Here is a 21,957-nt window from a genome sequence, read left to right on the forward strand (position 1 = left end):
GGACCAAAGAGGAAAAGAACCATCCGGATTGGTATAGGCGCAAAGTTGAAAAGCCAGCATCTGTGATGGTATGGGGGTGTATTAGTGCCCAAGACATGGGTAACTTACACATCTGTGAAGGCGCCATTAATGCTGAAAGGTACATACAGGTTTTGGAGCTACATATGTTGCCATCCAAGCAACGTTAACATGGACGCCCCTGCTTATTCTAGCAAGACAATGCCAAGCCACGTGTTACATCAACGTGGCTTCATAGTAAAAGAGTGCGGGTACTAGACTGGCCTGTGTGTGTGTGACAATCATTGGTACTTTAATCTTTAATCTTAATATATTATTTTCCGTTATTGGGGTGAGCATTAGTATCTTGGAAGCTGCTTGGCACTGTGGATAGGCGACACGTTTGTTGCAGCTTACTCTGAAATTTAAGCTGGTGGCATGCACCATCCTGGAATTCATGCAAGGAGTCCGCAAATGTAATTGTGTCTGCCTGAGAATTCCTTCTTTTTGTAGGAACCTTTCACGTGAGTACACTATTTAGCCACGTAAACATTGGGACATAGCTGTGGTAAAGATCGGCTGGGCTTGGCAGCTAATCGCCGATTATACAAAAAAACGCAAATATTAAGATCCGATCCGATCCCGATCCATCTCTAATTAAAATATATAATTTTTCCCTCTCAAATAAATTTTGTGGGACTCATGTATGGTAGTTTTGTGTAATACTAATTAACAAAGTAACAGCAATGACAACCAAACTTCTCGTCTCACACTTTGGTACTTGTTGTTAGATTAGCATGAATCTGTATTCTGTGTTTTACATTACATTGACTTTAAATGTGATCATGTGTTTGTCTTGCAGTTCAACTCAGAGCACATTTCCCTGCAGCCTCTGCGTGTGGAGGTTCTGCACTCGGCCATCATGGCTCATCAAACATTTGCCCTGCGCCTCGGCTCCTGGTTCCAAAAGATCATCGGTTATTCAGGTTTTGCCGTGTTCGTCATTACTGTGTATATAAATTGCGTGCATATGTAGAGTGTACCCTTGGTCATACAGTATTGTGCTCACTGCTCAGTTGTTCATGCTTGGTTTTGCCTCACGTGATCTTGTGTGTGTTGTGCAGTGGGCTTCAGACAGGCCTTCTGCAGGGTGGCACTAGAGCCCAGCAAAGAGCAGACCAGCCTGTGCTGCATCAGCAGACTCATGTTGCTTGATGCCAAGTTGTACAAAGGTAAATTGCACTCACATCAGTCAGTGGTTATGAGTTTTATGACTGAATGTGCTGACACAGAAATTCTCCTTTTTATTTTCCTACAGGAGCTCGCAAGATGACACATGATCTGATTTTCTGTAGCATACTAATGGAGACTGAATTCAAGAGGCTGTTTGCAATTGAATTCACAAAGGTAAAATAATTAATGTTTTAAATGAAAGATAGGATGTTTTTTTTAACATGATCTGTGAATATATGGTATTCTCAGCTTTATAAGGATCTGCAGAATAACTTCATCGATGACGATCATGACAGGAGTATTTCCATCACTGCACTCTCTGTTCAGATCTTCACTGTGCCTACACTGGTGAGTGTACGCACATGTTCTAAAATCATGCAGAATAAGATAAAGTAAATATACAATGGTACCTCGATTTTCAGATGCTCCACTTTTTGTTGGATTCAGTTTTCAACATAAATTTGAGCCAGAATTTTGCCCCGTTTTTTGTATGCTGTCTTGTTTATTGTACGTCCAAATATGGTTCATGGCAAAGTCGCCTGTTTGCCAACAAATCATTACACAGAATTGAGTGCCAAAACACAGAATCCCATTTGTTGGTGACTCAAATATTTTTTTTATTGAGACCACTGTAAAATAATCCACCATGGATTCAAAGAATGTGGCAAATTCAATGATGTTGATAAAGAAGCTGTTAAACCAGGGGTGGGCAATTAATTTTTACCGGGGGCCGCATGAGCAACCCGAGCACATCGACAATATTTCAATTAAATTTTGCTCAATATTATTTTTGATATATACCGTAAGATAAATAATAATAATACTAATAATTAATAATAATAGTAATACTTCAACATAGTGTGTGTAACAGCATTCCATGACTAATATAAATAAATTAACATTAATAATAAATGACAGTAAAATAAGCACACGTATGACTGAGGAGTTTGAGTTTGAGTTTGAGTTTATTTCGAACATGCAAGCATACAACATGATACATCACAATTTCAGTTTCTTTTCAACATGTTCGAAAAGGAGTAGGAAGAAGCAGAGCTTATTTAATCCTACCCCTTTTCTTTACATAACAGTTGCAAAACTTTTTGTTCACTTCCTGTTCACAATTTTTTCACAATAAACTCCATAAGTAATCACAATAAAAATAAATAAATAAATAATAGTAAGAATGTAATAATAATAATTGGTGAAGTAAGTCATATTTCATATGATGAGATAAGTAAGATTACTTTAAGAATTAATGAATGGATGGATGAAATAAATTGAGAATGTTTGTCATGGTTCTTCTTCTTTGTACTTTGTAAACACTTTAAGTTTGAAGAGTTTCTTGAAGTGTATCATATTAGTACATTGTTTGATTGCTTTGCTTAATCCATTCCATAATTTCATTCCACATACTGATATACTGAAGGTCTTAAGTGTTGTACGTGCAAACAAATGTTTTAAATTACGTTTTTCTCTAAGATTATATTTCTCCTCTTTTTTTGAGAAGAATTGTTGTATATTCTTGGGTAGCAGGTTATAGTTTGCTTTGTACATAATTTTAGCTGTTTGCAAATTCACTATGTCGTGGAATTTCAGTATTTTTGATTCAATAAATAAAGGGTTTGTATGTTCTCTATATCCAACATGATGTATTATTCTAACTGATCTTTTTTGTAACACCGTTAATGAATGAAGTGTACTTTTGTAATTATTTCCCCATATTTCTACACAGTAGCTCAGATATGGTAACACTAGTGAGCAGTAGAGAATATGAAGGGATTTTTGGTCTAGAACATGTTTTGCTTTATTCATTATTGACGTGTTTCTTGCAACTTTATGTTGTATATTTTTTACGTGAGATTTCCAGTTCAATTTATCATCAATCATTATACCTAGAAATTTGGTTTCGTTTACTCTTTCAATTTCTATTCCGTCTATTTGTATTTGTGTTTGACTTTCTCTTCTACTGTTACCAAATAGCATTATTTTAGTTTTACTAAGATTCAACGATAGTCTGTTTTTGTCAAACCATCTTTTTAATTTGTTAATTTCTTCTGTTATTATTTGTATTATCTCCTGTGTGTTCTCTCCTGAACAAAACGCTGTTGTATCATCCGCAAATAATACTAACTTTAAATCTTTTGTAACTTTACAAATGTCATTTATATAGAGATTGAATAATTTAGGTCCTAGTATTGATCCCTGAGGTACACCACAGGATATATTTAGCGTTGTAGACGTGTGTTCGCCTAGCTTCACGTATTGTTTCCTGTTCGTTAGATAACTTCTTATCCAGTTTAAGACTAACCCTCTGATGCCATATCGTTCTAGTTTTTTGATTAAAATATTGTGATTATTTGTGTCAAATGCTTTAGTTAAATCCATAAAAACTGCTGCCGCACATTTTTTACTATCTATTGCATTGGTAATTTCTTCTGTAATTTCAATTAAAGCCATTGAAGTTGAAACATTAGCTCTGTATCCATATTGGTTCTCTTCGAGTATTCTATTTTTATTTATGAAACTTTCTAATCTGTTATTGAACAGTTTTTCAATGATTTTAGAAAATTGTGGAAGTAGAGAAACAGGTCTATAATTTGTAAATTGATGTTTGTCTCCAGTCTTATAAATTGGTGCAACTTTAGCTATTTTCATTTTGTTTGGAAATGTACCTGTTTGAAATGATAGGTTACTAATATACATTAATGGTCCTGAGATCTCTTCAATAACCTTTTTTATCGTTTCCATATCAATTCCGTTACAATCAGTTGAAGTCTTAGATTTACATTTTTTCACGATTGTAAGTATTTCCTCCTGTGTCACATTACTGAGGAACATGGAGTTGGGATTTCGCTCTATGGTATCATTATAGTCCTCAATTGGAACTGGGTCGGGAATCCTTTCTTCCAATTTTGGTCCAATATTTACAAAATAATTATTGAAGATTTCAACTACTTCCTTTATGTTGTCATTTTTTTTATTTTCATCTAAAAAGTATTGAGGGTAGTCCCTCTTAGTTCCATTTTTAATAATGCTATTGAGGATGCCCCATGTTGCTCTCATATTATTTTTGTTCCTGTCCAATAATTCACTGTAATATTCTTTTCTACATGATCGTAGTATGTCTGTTAACTTGTTTTTATACTTTTTGTACTTAATTTCTGCCTCTATAGTTCTTTGTGCTATAAATGTTCTATATAGTGTATTCTTCTTCTTACAAGCATTTTTTAATCCTTTTGTCATCCATGGTTGATTATTCTTTCTCTGCTTGTTACTGAGTTGTATCCATGGACAATGTTTGTCATAAAGTATTATGAACTTGTTTAAGAAATGTTCATATGCTTCATCAACCTCTTTTTCATTATACACATTGTCCCAATCTTGCTTTTGTAGCTCAATTTTGAAGGCAGTCATCCTCTTCTCTGTGCATAGTCTTCGAAATGTCCTTTTGTCTTCCATGTTCTTCTTGTAGTTTCCATCATATATTGTAAAAACTGGCAGATGATCACTAACGTCGCTTGTAGTGTTATTATCAAAATCATTGGTAAAAATATTATCAATAAGCGTGGCACATTGTCCTGTGATTCTACTTGGCTTTGTGATTTTAGGATATAGACTGATGCTGTACATTGTATCAATGAAGTCATCAATAGACTTTTGCTTGTTGGGGTTCAATAAGTCAATATTAAAGTCACCACATAAGAACATTATTCTTTGACCATTGTCCATGTAAGTTGCCTTGATCCATTCTTCAAATGTTTCTATACTTGACATAGGTGATCTATATATACAACTGATGAATATGTTTTTGCTTTTTTCCTGACATATTTCAATGGTTATACATTCTAAGATATTATCTATGGCAAATGACATGTTTTTTACCACTTTGTAGTTCAGGTTCTTCATCACGTACACAGCTACTCCTCCTGCATTTTTGTTGGTTCTGTTTATGTAGTTTAGTTCATATCCCTCCAGATCAAAATCTATTCTTTTTTTTATCATCAATCCATGTTTCTGTGACAGCAATCACTTTGAAGGGTTCGTTGATGTGTTCCAAAAAGTTCTTAATGTTGTTGTAATTTGCATACAAGCTTCTACTATTAAAATGAATAATTGACAATTTGTTATCACATTCAATGTTGCTATTATATTGATCATCTGTATAATAAAAACAACTATTACTGATGTGGGAGAAAAAATTTGTATCTGGATCTATATCATTTTCCAAATCCTGGTTTTTGTGATCTTTGTTGCAGAAATTTTTTAGTTCCATATTTTCTTGTTCAACAAACTTTGATGTTTCAATAATCTCTATAAGTGTAGGTGGATGCAATCCTGAATCTAGGTCCTCTTGTTTAGTCGTCCCTTGGAACATAGTAGTGCCGATGCTGAATTTAGGTGCTTGTTTTCTGTCAGACTCCATTATCATCGTTGTTGTGGTAGCTGTGTAAACTTTAAAAATTGTCCAGGTCCTTGATGTCATGGACAACAATTACTCTTGCTTCTGGACTTCCATTCAGCTTGATGTAGATTTTACAGTTGGCGCTCCAAGTTCCCTGGATTTTTCCCTGCCTTCTCAAGTCGCGTGCTTTCTTGGCGATTCCAGCATTACGTTTTGTGAGATGCTCATTCATGTACACATTTGTTCCCTTCAGCTTCTTTCCCTGTCTCAGCAATGCCATTTTAGATTTTCTGTTTACGAGTTTCACGAGCACGACTGGAGTGGCGTTGTTGTTTCTTCCGTTCAGTGGGATGCATGTTTCGATGGTATTAATGTCAATTTCAATTTATTTTGATTGCAGAAAGTTGACCACTTGCTGTTCTGCTGAGACCATATCCATTTCATCTGGTTCACCTTCATTATTCACAGCTTTCGCATAGGATCTTGGTTTAATTCGGTGCCCTGTCACGATGATGTCATTCATTCGTTTATCCTGATCCATTTCATCTATGATGTTCCTCAGCATGTTGTTGTCTTTTTGAAGGATCTTCATTTGTTTGCTCATTTCAGTGGCTTCTTTATTTCTGGAGTTGTTCTCTTTTTTCATTTCTTTAATTTCTTCTTTCATTTCTTTCATATCCTCTTTCCATCCATCCATCAATTCTTCCAATTTTTCTATCATTTCTTCTTTAAATTCCTGGAGTATTTTTTGTAGTATCCCTTCTTGAATCCCATCATGTCCTGTGCCCAGCCTCAAATCAGTCTTTCCAGTCAATCCTTTAACTTTTGGCATCGCGGCAGTCACTGACGTCAGCGCCTCTTATGTCTTAAGGGCAGTTACTTCTTTAGCGACTTGCGGCACTTTTAACTTGTTTTTTCAACAATTTCGTACTTTGCACCATTCAGAGATCAATTTGAGGTGTCAGCCTGTCAACTTATATCACTCTGCGACGTCGGGGTCACTTTAAAACAGCTGTAAACTCGCCGTAACTTTTGGTTGCTAGGCAACCGCTTTGAACTGCGGGAGGCGCCTTTGGCTTGAGGCTAACGGCTCTTCCACTTGCCTTATTTCAGCCTATCGGTGCCTCTCAACTGACCAAAATCAGATCGAAGATGCCAGGTGACTCTCCTGTGGCTGTGATCGCAAATCAGTGGTCAAAATCTTCAGAATTAACAAAAACTCCGGTAGCAGAAGCGGAGCTTTTTTTCTTAGTGTAACTTTGTGTGGTGTTTGAGTTGTCCGACTTTTTGTGTGGCCATAAACGCAGCAGTGGCTTAGTGCTATGCGTGTTGGTGACAGATGACAAGTTGGTTTTGGCCTGGTTTGTACGGCAGAAAATGACTAGTTTTTCGAGATAGACGTGTTTTACTTATGTTTTTGGTGTGGTTATGGCCGAATATAAACAGTTTTGCTCAATAAAGTGATCGATATAATTCCTGGCCTCGAAGCATCTCGATAGACGTTACAATAATTGAACGGTGTTCAATTGAACGGTGTTGACGAACACCGTTAGAGCCGCTTGTTGTCACTGTCACTCAAAGTTGCATTGCAAAATTACATAGAATAAATATGTTTATTTTGTTTAGAATTCAGATGGGATTTGATTTGGTGCGCGGCATATATTTGCTGCGCGCAGCAGACGCTTGAGCAGTGCGAAATTGCGCAGGCACGCACCTTAGAGGGAACGTTGCATTGCAGTCCATGTCTTGTTGGAAACACGCCATTCTTCATCAACTTTTCTCTTTTTAGCGTCTCGGGTGTAAACCGTGCATCACTTGTCGCTGCATGTGCACCTTCACTCGCAGGTTACACACGGACACACGCCCATAAATAATACTTTTCAAAATAAAAGCAGCACAGTTGTATTGCGCGCACGACATAGATGTTTTTTCAACTTTATTTTGTAATTAATGATTGCAGCTGTTCACATTCACTCACAATCACGCACACGCATACGTCCACACGGAAGTAATACAAATAACGATTTTCAAAACAAAAGCAGCACCGTTGTATTGCACACTCGACATAGATACTTTTTAAAATGTATTTTGTAATTTATAATTGGCCTCACGCGGGCCGGACAGGGACTCACAAAGGGCCGGATGCGGCCCGCGGGCCGCAGAATGCCCAGGTCTGTGTTAAACTATTGAACTGAAAAAAGAACTCGTACTAAAGTACGAAGGTGGCGTCCCCTTAAATCTCCCCTCCCCTTTTCACTCTCCTGCTCAATGGCGTGTTCGCCAACAGAAGTCTTCAATAAAGGTGACTTTAAATGTTTATTTATCCATTTGATCTGTCATATATATTTATTTTGCATTGTTTTCTACATGTAAAACTAATTATTCTGCACATAATGTTTTTTGTTCATATTTTTGGGTGTCGGAACAGATTTAATTGACATTTACATTATTTCTTACGACAAACATTGCTTCAATTTTGTCATGTTTTGTTCTGTCTTTGTCAAAACCTTTGGAACGGATCACTAACGAAAACCGAGGTACCACTGTGTTTAAGAAATCATTGCTCCTTTATGCCCTCCTAACATGCTTCTGCCTTGTTTCCGTGGTCTCCTGCAGGCAAGATACCTTATTGAGGAAACAAGCGTCATTTCAAGGATCGTTAATACAGTTATGGCGCTCCTATTAGAGCATCTGGATGTTAACAATCGCTTCTTCTTCTTGGGCTACAACTCTGACAAGTTTAACCGCATCCAGGTCATTTTCCATGACCTCAGGTAATTTCAGCAATTTTAACAATGTGTTTGTTAATGACTCTTACTGTTTTTGTCCACATCTGACATGTTTCTTCTCTCTTAGATATGTTCTGATTAGTAAACCGTCCACATGGAATTCTAAACTTCGGAAGCAGTTTATAGAAGGATTCAATTCCTTTCTTGGCCTTCTCAAATGTATGCAGGTAATTTTTCACAGTGTATCGCAGTGAATTGTACAACAATGACCCAAGTCTGAATGAGTTAATCCGTTGGGTATCGGGATAGAGACCCTAATTCATGCTGATACTATAACATTTTCACTGAACGGTCACTTGACTTTTGAACATATACCACGTTGACCCGATTAAAATACTAGAAGTAGGCTCATTATCTGTTGTGTTCTTGTTGGTTACTTCACTGATGTTGAAAACATTGTTTTTGCGGTCATCTTATGTTCAGGTCATCTCATGTTAGGATCAGTATGGTTATATTGTGAATAAACCATCAAAACCAACTTGTGAATTTGGTTTTCCAGGGTATGGAGGAGTTAGAGCGTCAGTTTGGTCAACACATCGCAGTGGAGCCAGAGTGGGAAGCCGGCTTCACCCTTCAGATCCAGCTCCGACATATTCTTGCTATGTTTCAGGACTGGTGCTCTTCCGATGTGAGTTGTCCGCAGTTGAGTCCCGCTTTACCCCAACATACTACATTTTTTTTTCTGCTCCCCACTTCCTTAGGACAAGATTTTACTGGAAGCTTTCAGAGATTGCCACAAACTCTTGCAGCAATGCAACAATCAGCCCTTTCGCAGAGAGGCAGCTGATAACTATATGTGCAAACAAATCCTCAATGTTCGGCCCTACAAAGTCTCTCAAGAGCCTGTCAGCATTCATGTACCTCTTTCTAGGCTGCTAGCTGGTAGGTGAACTAATATCCAGGACTCTTATTTTTACTCTTTTTCTCAATTTTCTGCACATTTATTCCTGTCATTTGTGGCCTCTAGGCTTATATGTACTTGCCTGCAAGAATGGATTACATGATCAACTGTGGGACAAAGTAAGTCAACTAGTCCTGATTTTGTAAAAATCACACAATTAATTTTTTTTTTTTTCACACAATGTCCAAGGCAATGTTCGTCTGTTTTAAAGAAATCAGTTAATATTATTATTATCACTATTATGCTCTTCACTGTTGCTTAAAAGGGCCCTTTTAATGCTGACAACATGGGCACTTATTTCATAGTTCTGGACCTAAAAAATGTCTTCAGGTAAAATTCCGCCAAAAATCGACACCGAAGTGATTTTAGGCTTGTTTTCTAACAAGTTTCAGTACATTTTGGAATTCCCACTTTTAGCTCCAAAATATAGGCAGCCCTGCATCAGACTGCTGACGTCACCTACAGAAGACTGTGTAGTATGCGTTTTGGCTGCATATTCATACCAATTTGTTATTTTTGTGCAGAATTTGAAAAAATTAGCAAAATACCCTTTTAGCTGGGAGAAAGAATAGGTCAGAACATGTGGCAAACATTTTTGGTACAATTTTTCGCTACTTTTTTTCGCGGTGGTGTCACCAGGACTTTGTGGTTCCTTTTTGGAGCAGACACACCAGTGATGTGCGTAAAGGAGCTTTTTACCCATGGACTTAGTGTTAGATTTCTTAGCAGCTCCTCTTTGGCTTAGAGCCAACACACCAGTGGCTAAATTATGGAGCCTAATGGTATTCATATCGTAAACACAAAAGTGTAGGTCCGCTTCACGCTCTCAGCTGGGGACACAAGCGCCGCCGCGGACCCCATTGCTCAAAAAGCAGAGACAAAGAAGGTAACCTGCTAGTATTGTATTTTCTGATGTTTTATTGATGGAATTGTACCTTGTGTTGAGTTGAATTGTGCTTGAGAAATTGCCTGTAAGAACATAGATAGATGTTTTATTTATCTTTAAGTGAAATTCACATTTCCAGCAGCTTTACCAGGGTTGGAACACACAGGGCTATGCAAAGTTTAAAGTAAAAAATAAAAAGCGTTAACATGTCAAAATAAGTTTAGGAAATTACCCAGGCAAACACTGAAGATAAGGAAACATAAGCTATGGTGTTGCATTTATATTTTGCTCATAGTATTAATCATATCAGTTTTGAAGTAATAATGCACCACAGTGATAAAAACATGCAATTACGGTAAATTGAGTCTGGCGATGGAAAGGGAGCGTTCCAAGTACAGTTAGTTATCCACCGAATGCTCAAAAACTAATTGATACGGGAAATAACTGCCAGATTTATTTTAGGTGCAATATATACATGGAGAGAAATGTTGGTCATCTGGACGCTATTGTTCTTTTAAAGAAACCTCCAGTTGTTCCTTGTGAGAGGGCTGACTTTCTTGATCAAAATGAATGGAGAGACTGAAAATAGTCCACCCTACAGTTCATGCATATATTAAAGACAAATCCCCAGAAAAGTAAATACATTGATGCAATTGCTCCACCTGCGAGCGATCGAGCCTTGTGTGTGTGTGTGAGTGTGTATGCGTGTGCGTGTGTGTGTGTGTTAATACATTCCCACTGAGAAATGGTTACCACTGTGTTGGCTTAGACTTAGACTTAGACTTCCTTTTTATTGTCATTCAAATTTGAACTTTTCAGCAAATCATTAGCAAATACTACAAATTTTGTAAATATTTTGTAGAATATCTTATTTTCCTTGTTCTTGGCAGCAATGTTATGACTTTTCCACCATGGCTGAGCATTCTCTGCGCTGCGTGGTGCTGGCTGCACAGGTATCGGCTGAAATGTGGCGCAGGAATGGGCTCTCTTTGGTCAGCCAGGTAAGATGCATGTATTTTAAAAGTAATATATTTTTAAGCAATAATACCCTTTTTGAGTGCTCTTAAATAATTAAATAAAATGTTTTTTTTAATATATGGGTGTTTTTGTGGTTAGGTGTACTACTATCAAGATGTTAAATGCAGAGATGAGATGTACGATAAAGACATCCTCATGCTTCAGGTTGGTTTATTGCGCTTATGTACTGTATACATGTGAATACATGTACCGGTTTTGTTGTAGCATCAACTGCCACCCTCCTTCTTCATAAGTGGAACCTCCCAAGTTTAACATGGTCCATTCTGTAACACTTGTTGACTTACAAAATTGTTCGTATTTCTAAAACTCTATGCATATCATACATCATTAAAAGTAAATTAATTTGTTTCTGACTCAAAAGGTAAACATTCTTTATTAACTTTATACATAATGTTTTAACTTACACATTTTAACATTCTTATCTGTCATTCAAGTATACAGTAAAAATAAGTTAATCAATACGTAACTAGAAAAGCACTCGGAGAGAGCAGATCTGAGCTTGGCCCGACCTCACAATAGTAAAAAAAAGAAAAAAAATCATTTTTTAGATGCATCGCCATTCAGACATGATTATAGAAACGATTAGTAAACATCGATAATCGATTTATTTATAGTAAATTAAGTAATGCAGACAGTTCTAAAATTTGACTGACTGAAGCAAACCACCTCACCGAGAGATTTGACCAGCTCCTTTACTATCGGAAATTTATGGTCCAATGTTGCACACATTTTCATTAATTTGATAAATGGGAGAATTAATTTAACTGTTTGTTATTCCAAATGAATAGTTTTTTTGAAGTTGCATGTGATAAATTATTTAGTGAAACGAAAAGAAATGTAAAACTGCATCAATATACAGTACATAAATTAAACATGCATCAATAATCAATTTTTAATCTAATCATAGCTCCTGAGTCGTAATCGTAATTGAATCGTGAGGTGCCCAAAGATTCCCACCTCTAGTTGAAGCAACCATCCTTTTACTATTGTTTGCGCTGGGTAGGTCACTTCCAGCAAATAATGCCCTTTCGACTCCCAAGGATCATGCTCTACAAAACACTCACAATAGGAACAAGAGCTAGAGGGGTCAGTGTATGTTTTGTATGTTTTGGTCATTGAATTGTTGTTCAATAAATGGGAATTGAAAAGGAAAAAACTATTGGTTTGTTTAAAAATTCATTTTAAAATGCAAAAAATAAAACTGAAAATAAATATATAGACATTAACTAAACTAAACTTAAAAGAGTGTGTGATTTTCCTTCTATATTTCATAGAATTTTTTTTTTAAATCACCAGTTGGCAAAAACAAAAAGACTGATAAAAAATAATGTTTTTTTTAATATATTTTGACAACGGCACTTAATGTTGCTATTAAAAGACATGATAAATCTGCAGTCTGGTCTATAAATAACTTCTGGTTTTTATAATGAGAAAACATCTGTTTTTGGACTGTTTTTTATTTTTTGCTGTATTTTGTGAATTCTAAAATATAAATGAAAGTTTATGAAAAGGTTTTTGGTCTTTGACACTGAAAAATAGGAATGCTTTGTTTTTGTTAGTTAGTTTTTGTATTTCAAAATAAAATTCAAATAGATGGGTCAAAGTACCATCCAGCCGTCCTCATGGGATTAGATTGCCAGGGATAAGACAGCCTGGAGGATTTCTATCCACAATATCAGCTCCTTCGAGCCGAGTAGACAACAGAATGAGGAAAAGAAACGCAGAAAAAGGAAGGAGAGTCTACAGTCCCATGCGAATGCTGCCCACGTCTCTTTCACCACCGGCTCGGACTTCAAAGCCACATTTTGCATAAACATCAACCAATTGCATGAATTTAAACAGACAAAAACAATACTCGGACATGCGCTGAAACCTTTTTAAACTGTCTAGCTACACTCGTTCACTACCGCATCTACTGCATGTGCATGCAACAGTAACACTTCCTGGACAAACTGCCCGGAATTTGTTGCCAGATATATTTCAGGGATTCTTTATTTGAAATCCAGTGTATGATGATGGATTAATTCACAATTATATGGATATTTTGATGGCCCTAACAAACATATATGTTCGATTTAGAAGTAACGTGATCAGCTTTGTCTTACAGATCGCTGCTTCTAGAATGGATGCAAACCATTTTCTCATGCTGATCTTGTTAAGATTTGAACTCTTTAATTTCTTCAATGGAAGTTGTTCGTGTAGAGACCATGTAAGTCATTTTTCACTGCGTCATCAAAGGTTCAATGCTTAAATGTATGTTTTAATGACATGTCTACATTTACAGAATGAACTGGTGCAGTGGAATCGACTGACAGAGGAGATGCTGTACCTCCTTATTGTCATCGTTGGTACTGCTTAAGACTAGTTCTTTCTCAATTGTTTAGTTGATTAATGTCGCTTGCCGAAGCTGACCAATCTTATTCCAGGTGAACGCTATGTCCCCGGAGTCAGTAACGTGACCAAAGAGGATGTGACAATGAGAGAGGTCATCCACCTGCTGTGCATTGAGCCCATGGCACACAGTAGCCTGGTCAAAGGCCTACCAAAGAATGTAAGCCATATTATCTTGCTTAGATTAAGGCAGTGCTTCTCAATTATTTTCTGTTACGTCCCCCTACGAAGAAGAAAACATTTGCGCTTACCCTACCCTCACCGCGACTATAAATTGGATTATTTGTCTATAACATTATTATATGTACACCTCTGCATAAAATTTTTTTCTTATTAACATCAATGAAAAGATAAAATAAAAAAATATAGATTTTAACTTACAACAAACAATAGGTTTATCAACATTATTTTTGGTCTGTAACAGAAAAGATTTAAAGTGCATCAATTTGCCTGAAATAAAGACAAAAGTATTATTACGTAAACCATAACATTTTGTTGACTGACTTGACCAATTTGATATTGAAAAATAGAATAAAATTAACTCAATAAATAATAATACATTCAAATTGATCAGCAACATTAATTCAGGAACACAATATATAAAACACTAGCTTACAAAACATAAAGGAATAAAACAATTTGTGCTGATTTTTTTAATATCAAATGACGAAGTGAGGATTAATGGCTACAATGAGCACGTATTGTAGTGCACATAATTTCGAAGCAGGGTTTGAAGCATGATACTGCATGATACTGATAAAGCACCGCACCCCCACCGCACTCCCACCCACCTCCAGGGAGACTTCCCCCAAGATTTGAGAAGGACTTGATTGATTGATTGAATTTACCAGATCATTAAATACACACTTGTCACCTTCTTTGCAGGAGAGCCATGAAACAGGTCTGGAGTCTGTCATCAGCAAAGTTGCCACTTTCAAGTATGTCACAGACTGAATCAGCAAATGGGATTTGAGTTAAAGGTAGGACCTTTTTATACGTTTTTTTTCTTTTTTATGCAGGAAACCAGGCGTGTCAGGACATGGCTTATATGAGGTGAAAAAGGAGCACTTGGTCCAGTTCAACCCTTTCTTTTACCATTATTCACGCTCTCAACACAGCAAGGTACAGCACCACACGACATTAACACTAATTTAAAATGGCTATCTCTTTGATATCACTCACGTTATTCTTCTCTGTGATCTGCTCTAGGCTGAAGAGTCGCAAAAGAAGAGGCGTGTTCAGGAGAGCAAAGACAAAGGTGAACACCGTAGATTATGTCCTCCGATGACCCCCGTCACCTCTACTGAAAGGTTATTTTCCCATCTGTCTGCTCTCAGCTTTGCGTCCTCCGGTACCGCCTCCCTTCTGTCCAGCCTTCTCCAGTATCGTACGCCTGCTCTGCTGTGACATCCTCGTCCACGTCCTCAGACGAGTCCTGCAGAGGGCAGCAGAGGAAAAGTCCACTCACTGGACGGAAATAATGATCCAGCGGGTAATTACTCTGCATGGAACTTTGATTTGCTTGTTACTTTTACCAGTGGCTGGTAAGTTTTCTTTGCTTAGGGTAGGTTGGCTAATATTAATATAAAAACAATACTGTGCAAAAGTCCTTTTCTTGTTGGAATGACCTTTCAAAATGGTAAAACAGTATATAGAACAAATGCAGGTATTAGCAATGATATTGATTAGGATTTTGCTGTTGGATTGGCTGATTCCTGGCATGTAAAATAATGTTTGTGTGTATTTTAATACGTTTGTTAAATTGCTACAGTCTTAAGAATAGTGATCCGTTACTATTCACTGCACATGATAAGAGTTACTGCATGTAACTAATAGAAGTGGCGTTTAAGGAGGTCACATTAAGTGTTATTATGTTTTAAATAACTTTATATATTTTTTTAAATATTAGTTTTTATTTTCATTTTTTAAATATATATTTTAATTATAATAAATAGTAAGGATGTGAGTGTGAATGTTGTCTGTCTATCTGTGTTGGCCCTGCGATGAGGTGGCGACTTGTCCAGGGTGTACCCCGCCTACCACCCGAATGCAGCTGATAGGCTCCAGCACCCCCCCCCGCGACCCCGAAAGGGACAAGCGGTAGAAAATGGATGGATGGATCGATTATATATCAATTTTCTTTCTTCCATATTTGTAAAATTTTGAACATAAAGCATTCAACAGATTAATAATTTATTATAATACCATTTATGGTCATTATATTTCAATTATATTTTAAGACTTTTGCACAGTACTGTCATAACATTTCTTTATTATTATGATTATCTTGGTCAGAAACCACACACTGGGAAAATTAAAGCAAATTATCTCAGCAGAAATGAACAAAATGTAATATGTGTATACAAAGTGAGAAATTTTAGTGTCAAACAGAGTTGAATCAGGATTTGATCCAAATTCTACATTTGGCAGCAATTTAATATGAACAAAAAGACTCCCGTGTCCAGAAATGTGTCATGAAGAAAATATCAAAAAACCTAAAAATCCTTATTCTTATGAAAAAAAATCATAAACTTGTCCATTTTAAAGAAAGTCTGATATTAATCAGGGCCATAAACTGGAACGTAATCCAAATCTAATCCAGATTTACATTATTACCGCAAATGTTATTAAATTATAAAATTCTGTATAATCTGAGATTATCAGGATGTCTATTAAATAATTTTTTTAATATAGGATTGAGGTGTCCCGATACAACTCTTTCACTTCTGATATTATATTGATATTGGAGCCTGGGGCAGGGGTCGGCAACCAAAAACGTTTATAGAGCCATATTGGACCAAAAATACAAAAAACAAATCTGTCTGGAGCTGCAAAAAATGAAAAGCCGTATATAAGTGTTATAATGAAGGCAACACATGATGTAAGTGTCTATATTAGCTATAATAGCCTACTATCAAAATGATGTGTTGCAGGCCGAAGCAAATCTTTATTGACAGAAATGTTGAAATGTAATATTAATTGTACACATTTTTACAACATTAGAAACCATTAGTAAATCAGAGGCTACTCAGAAGGTGAGATAACTCCTAGAAATTACTGTCTTTTAATGGCCAAATGTATATATGTGTGTGTCCAAGTTAAAGGAAGTTTAATAGATTTATTACAATCTTTGGCAAGCTAGGTAATGTTTGCTGTGGTCTGGAACAAAGTGGCACACAAACAACTATCTGAAATGCAGCCAGTATTACATACAGATAATGTGTCATGAGACATGCAAAACTAAATTATATACAAAGAGGATAAAAGTAAAGGATATTAAATGAGCTCAAATATACCTACAAATGAGGCATAATGATGCAATATGTACATACAACTAGCCTAAATAGCATGTTAGCATTAATTAGCTTGCAGTCATGCACTGACCAAATATGCCTGATTAGCACTCCAACAAGTCAATAACATCAACAAACCTCACCTTTGTGCATTCACGCACAGCATGAAACTTTTGGTGGACAAAATGAGACAAAAAAGGAGTGGAAGATTTTACGTGTAAACAAACTGTTGCATCACAGTCTACACTATGCTGAGTTCAAGAACAGCTGAAATTAGTAGGACAAAACAATGTTCACCAAATACTCTCATCAGTTAGGCATACACACAAACATATTAAACAGTGGGCTTTCTAACAATTGGGAAGGTTTGTGTCACGTTTGTCCTCAAACAAAAAACATACTAAAACAAAAAAATGATTTCCCCCTAACCTTTTTCCATTTCCAATCCTTTTTTAAAAATGCTCCAGGGAGCCACGAGGGCGGCACTAAAGAGCAGCTCGAGAGTAATAATATTGGGTATTGGCCGATACCGATATTAATCCAATACGATATCAGCACAAATTATAGTACAGTACATACTTGTTTTATTTTATAGTGTGGAATGTTAAAAAAATGCTTGATCAAGGGAAATTACTCAGAGAACAATTATAGGTATGAAAAACACTAAGCTTACGACAAATTTATGTTGTCTTTAAAGGGGTCCTATTGGGCAGAACCAACTTTTCTTACCTATTCGTCCCCAAAATTTGAAATCAAACCATGGAGGCATGACGGCGATATTTGTTAAACTATTTGGCCTTTCTTCATACTTTCTTCAAAGAAGTCGTTAGGAATTGTCCAGCCCTATTTTAGACTTCATTATTGTTCAATTGAAGGAACTTCCCTGCATCTGGAAAATATTCACAGCGCTTCACTTTTTCCACATTTTGTTATGTTTTACAGCCTTATTCTAAAACAGAATGAATTCATTTTTGTCCTCAAATTTATACAGACAATATTCCTTAATAAAATTAAGATTTATTTATATATATATATATATATATATATATATATATATATATATATATATATATATATATATATATATATATATATATATATATATATATATATATATATATATATATATATATATTTTTTTTTTCAAATTAAGAATACAAATATTCTAAAATCACATCTACATAAGTATTCACAGCCTTTGCTCAATACATTGTTGTTCCACTTTTGGAAACTACAGCCTCAAGTCTTTTTGAATATGATGCCACAAGCTTGGCACACCTATCTTTGGGCAGTTTTGCCCATTCCTCTGTGCAGCACCTCTCAAGCTCCATCAGATTGGACGGGAAGCATTGGTTTTCATCCAGGATGTCTCTGTACATCGCTGCATTCATCTTAGTCTAGTCAGGGAGGTGACCAAAAACTTGATGGTCACTCTGTCAGAGCTATAGCATTCCTCTGTGGAGAGGAGAACCTTGCAACAATCCACTAATCAGGCCTGTACGGTATAGTGGCCAGATAGAAGCCATTTCTTAGTAAAACGTTTGTAAAAATGCACCTGAAAGACTCTCAGACCGTGAGAAACAATTCTCTGGTCTAATGACACAAAGATTGAACTTTTTGACATGAATGCCACACATCATGTTTGGAGGAAACCAGGCACCGGGGTGGCAGCATCATGCTCTGAAGATGTTTCTCAGCAGCAAGAACTGAGAGACTAGTCAGGATAGAAGGAAAGATGAATGCAAAAATATTCAGAGACTTCTCATCCAACCTGATGAAGCTTAAGAGGTGCTGCAATGAGGAATGGACAAAACTGCCCAAAGATAGGTGTGCCAAGCTTGTGGCATCGTATTCAAAAAGACTTGATGCTGTAATTGCTGCAGGTACACTAACAAAGACTCTGAATACTTATTTATGTAAATGTGATTTTTTAAATGTTTTTTGTTTTTTTAATTTGTAGTTAAATACATTTTTCACAAAGTTATTATGGGGTGTATAGAACTGTAACATAACAAAATGTGGAAAAAGTGAAGTGCTGTGAATAGTTTCCGGGTGCACTGTATTACAAATGTCTAGCTTGTGTGCATAGCTCTACTAGCCTACTGTACAGCCTGTATTGTTTACCTTTTATGAATTAATTACTAAAATACAAGAAAAAAATAACCTTATGTGCTTATTGGAAGACATTTAGATGTTAACTGGCTGTCGAGTTTTGCACAAATAAACACGCTGCAGGACTGCTTGTATTTTAAGCTTCGATCAGAGATTTTTATGCGAGCTCATATAATTCAATACTTGTTTTCTTTTGCTGATATCAGAACGATATCCGAATCATTGCCATTGTTTGAGAACGGTTTCACAAACTAGGAATTTTTCTTGGTGCAATCGTTCAACACATAACACATATCAGAACACTTCTACGTAGGATGTTTTTTTTTCTTTTTGTTGGATCCAGAAGAAATGGGTGGTCTTAATGAAACATAACCTCCTTTTTTGCTTTCCATCCATCTTTTATCTTTATCTTCTATTTTATATCTCAGGTGACACATGTTTATACCTTCAATCCCTTTTTCCCTGCATTAAACAGGCCCTGCACCTTATCGGCCAGGCACTGCTTGAAGAAAAAACCCAGCTTGAGGACAGCACTGTAGAGGAAGTGACCTTTGATTTCAGCCTGAAGGCCCGCAGTAAGTCAACTTTTTGTCAGAAGTTTATTTTCCCCTCCCCACAAAATGTGGTATTTAATTCTGCTTTTGTTACATATCAGGAGTCGGTTCAGAACACGGCAAGTCTCTGTTCCTCTTGCTGTCAAAAATGAAGAGCGCTCGTTCGCTTGAAGCCCAAAAAGACATGATCTTGTGGCTACTACAGGTATATTTTTTTACTTAGACAGTTTAAAATGTATATACTGGTATATATTTTTTAAACAAAAACTACTTGCAGTACATCATTGTCTGTGAATTTCCTTTTCTAGATGTTTGAGATAATCATGTGCCTCAGAGAGAAGTCCAGTCCAACTACTTCCATGAGTATGGATACGAGCAAGCCTGAGGAGGTAGCTCGAAGAATAATAGAACTTTACACATTGTTGAGCCATGTTACATTTGATGTCCCTTTCTTTCACGTTTGCTATGTTTTTTACAGAGTGCTCAGGACAAAGAAAAAGCTGAGCGCAAACGGAAGGCTGAAGCAGCCAAACTTCACCGCCAGAAAATCATGGCCCAAATGTCGGCCATGCAGAAAAACTTCATTGAGTCCAACAAGATGCTCTATGAAAACATGCCAGAGAGCGGCATGCAGGGAGAGCCTGTTGCATCTACAGTGAGGTGAGGAGAGCCTTGCTAAATAACCTTACCTACTCTTGACAATGATCGCTCCATCAGTTTGACTTGGATTGGCTATTTCTGCAACAGTGCCATGGAACATAAGGAGCTGTGCATCGCCGTAGGGCCCCAACGAGGGTCCACCCCTGCCGAGAGGGAGGTGTTGACCTGCATTCTTTGTCAGGAGGAGCAGGAAGTGATGGCCCAGGCTCCAGCCATGGTGCTGACAGCGTGTGTCCAGAGATCCACTGTTTTGACTCAATGCAGAGGAAAGATACCCACCAGCAGTGATGACGGTCAGCCTCCATTCACTAATACATTTACAGACCACCAATAGAAGCTTTCTGGTAACTACAAACCCAGTATGAGTATGACAGATTAGCAAGATTACGCAAAGATTACATGGTGCGTTTATGTTGGTGGAACTGGGTAAAGGTGCAAATACAGTAATTTAGCATATTGACCAGAATGTAAGACAGTATTTTTTCCCAAAAAGAAAATCTGAAAAGGATGTGAAAACCAGCAGGTAGTGCCAAACAATTTATCCTCAATTCGAATACCCATCCTGCGCCCTTGCTTTTGCCCTCCTTTCTTGGTTTTGTGCGTTTACGCCAATCAAGAGGCGTTCAAATTATCCGTCAGGTAGGGGGGAAGGGCAAAGTACCTCCCTCAAAGCAAAGTGAACTCGCAGACCTCCCTTCACTATCGAGTGCGAGGAGAAAGATGGCAGACCAGAAACCCAGGGATGCATACTAATGTAAGTAATAAGCGTGAATAATGATTTTCATAATAATGACACTTGTGGTTTTAGTCAGACTTTAAACCTTTGCTACTGCACGTAAATATTGGTTTCAAACACAAATACAAAATGAAACACATTTTACATACTGCAAGTTGATGTGTCAGCTCTTGCATATTTCGCCAAAAACTTTGTCTTCTAAACGTTCGTCTTCTTAATAAAGACAGGCAAAATAAAATAAAAAGGAGCACAAGCAAAGCCGAACATCACGTGCAACTGCATCTTAAAAGTAAACAAACATTTGTCGCATCTGCCTTACGTCACTGCTGGCAAAAAACAAGGGTTGATGATGTAGCGAGACTCGAGCGACGTCCGTATGCATAGGGGCGTATTAACAATACTTCGCCATGGCACAAGATGCTCAAGCCAAGGCGGAGCGGGGAAGAGGGAGAATTTAAATTGAGAGTTTTCTGCTGACACACACACACACACACACACACACATGCACACAACCTGACCTGGAGAGATTCACCAGTTAAAAGTCCACTTGAAAAAAATTAAAGCAGTTTGTGCAAGTTGGCAAACAACACAGGGGGAGTTATAAAGGTGACTAATAAAGCAGAGTTGTCTAACGATTCGAATGTAAAAAAATGATTTATTTTTAATTGTGACGATTAAAATTATAGATTAATTTTAATAATTTTCCAAAAATGGGCTTTGAATCAATATAGTAATTTCAATGATAATGAGACGTAATGGTGACACCAGTCTGTTTGTCAGTCTTTATTAACTAGGAAGTACCCTGCTAGTCTGGTATAGATTTTTTTTTTTAAATCTATCTTTGGTAGAGATTTCTCAAGTAGAATTTTATTTATATGTTCATTACAGCGTTTCTAAAATAACAACTCTAATGTTGGATATGGCTTTTGCACTGTACCTAATGATGTTTTTAGAAGATTATCAAC

At 36.8% G+C, this 21,957-nt stretch overlaps 1 protein-coding gene across 1 annotated transcript in view; it reads left to right on the forward strand.

Moving 5' to 3' along the window:
- The window catches only part of ubr1 (ubiquitin protein ligase E3 component n-recognin 1), an 82,271-nt gene that overhangs the window by 27,606 nt on the left and 32,708 nt on the right, over positions 1-21,957 (forward strand). The window contains exons 8-30 of the mRNA XM_062042230.1: positions 860-983; positions 1,122-1,229; positions 1,316-1,404; positions 1,480-1,578; positions 8,249-8,406; positions 8,489-8,588; positions 8,921-9,049; positions 9,123-9,303; positions 9,389-9,441; positions 11,099-11,209; positions 11,325-11,390; positions 13,354-13,455; positions 13,531-13,594; positions 13,673-13,797; positions 14,523-14,575; positions 14,657-14,759; positions 14,847-14,895; positions 14,975-15,129; positions 19,518-19,617; positions 19,698-19,801; positions 19,905-19,985; positions 20,075-20,256; positions 20,344-20,549. Coding sequence (XP_061898214.1) covers positions 860-983; positions 1,122-1,229; positions 1,316-1,404; positions 1,480-1,578; positions 8,249-8,406; positions 8,489-8,588; positions 8,921-9,049; positions 9,123-9,303; positions 9,389-9,441; positions 11,099-11,209; positions 11,325-11,390; positions 13,354-13,455; positions 13,531-13,594; positions 13,673-13,797; positions 14,523-14,575; positions 14,657-14,759; positions 14,847-14,895; positions 14,975-15,129; positions 19,518-19,617; positions 19,698-19,801; positions 19,905-19,985; positions 20,075-20,256; positions 20,344-20,549 — 2,542 coding nt within the window. The remainder of the gene's footprint in view (positions 1-859; positions 984-1,121; positions 1,230-1,315; positions 1,405-1,479; positions 1,579-8,248; positions 8,407-8,488; positions 8,589-8,920; positions 9,050-9,122; positions 9,304-9,388; positions 9,442-11,098; positions 11,210-11,324; positions 11,391-13,353; positions 13,456-13,530; positions 13,595-13,672; positions 13,798-14,522; positions 14,576-14,656; positions 14,760-14,846; positions 14,896-14,974; positions 15,130-19,517; positions 19,618-19,697; positions 19,802-19,904; positions 19,986-20,074; positions 20,257-20,343; positions 20,550-21,957) is intronic.

The sequence above is a fragment of the Entelurus aequoreus genome, linkage group LG03 (genome assembly GCF_033978785.1).
Source record: "Entelurus aequoreus isolate RoL-2023_Sb linkage group LG03, RoL_Eaeq_v1.1, whole genome shotgun sequence".
NCBI classification, from domain to species: domain Eukaryota; kingdom Metazoa; phylum Chordata; class Actinopteri; order Syngnathiformes; family Syngnathidae; genus Entelurus; species Entelurus aequoreus.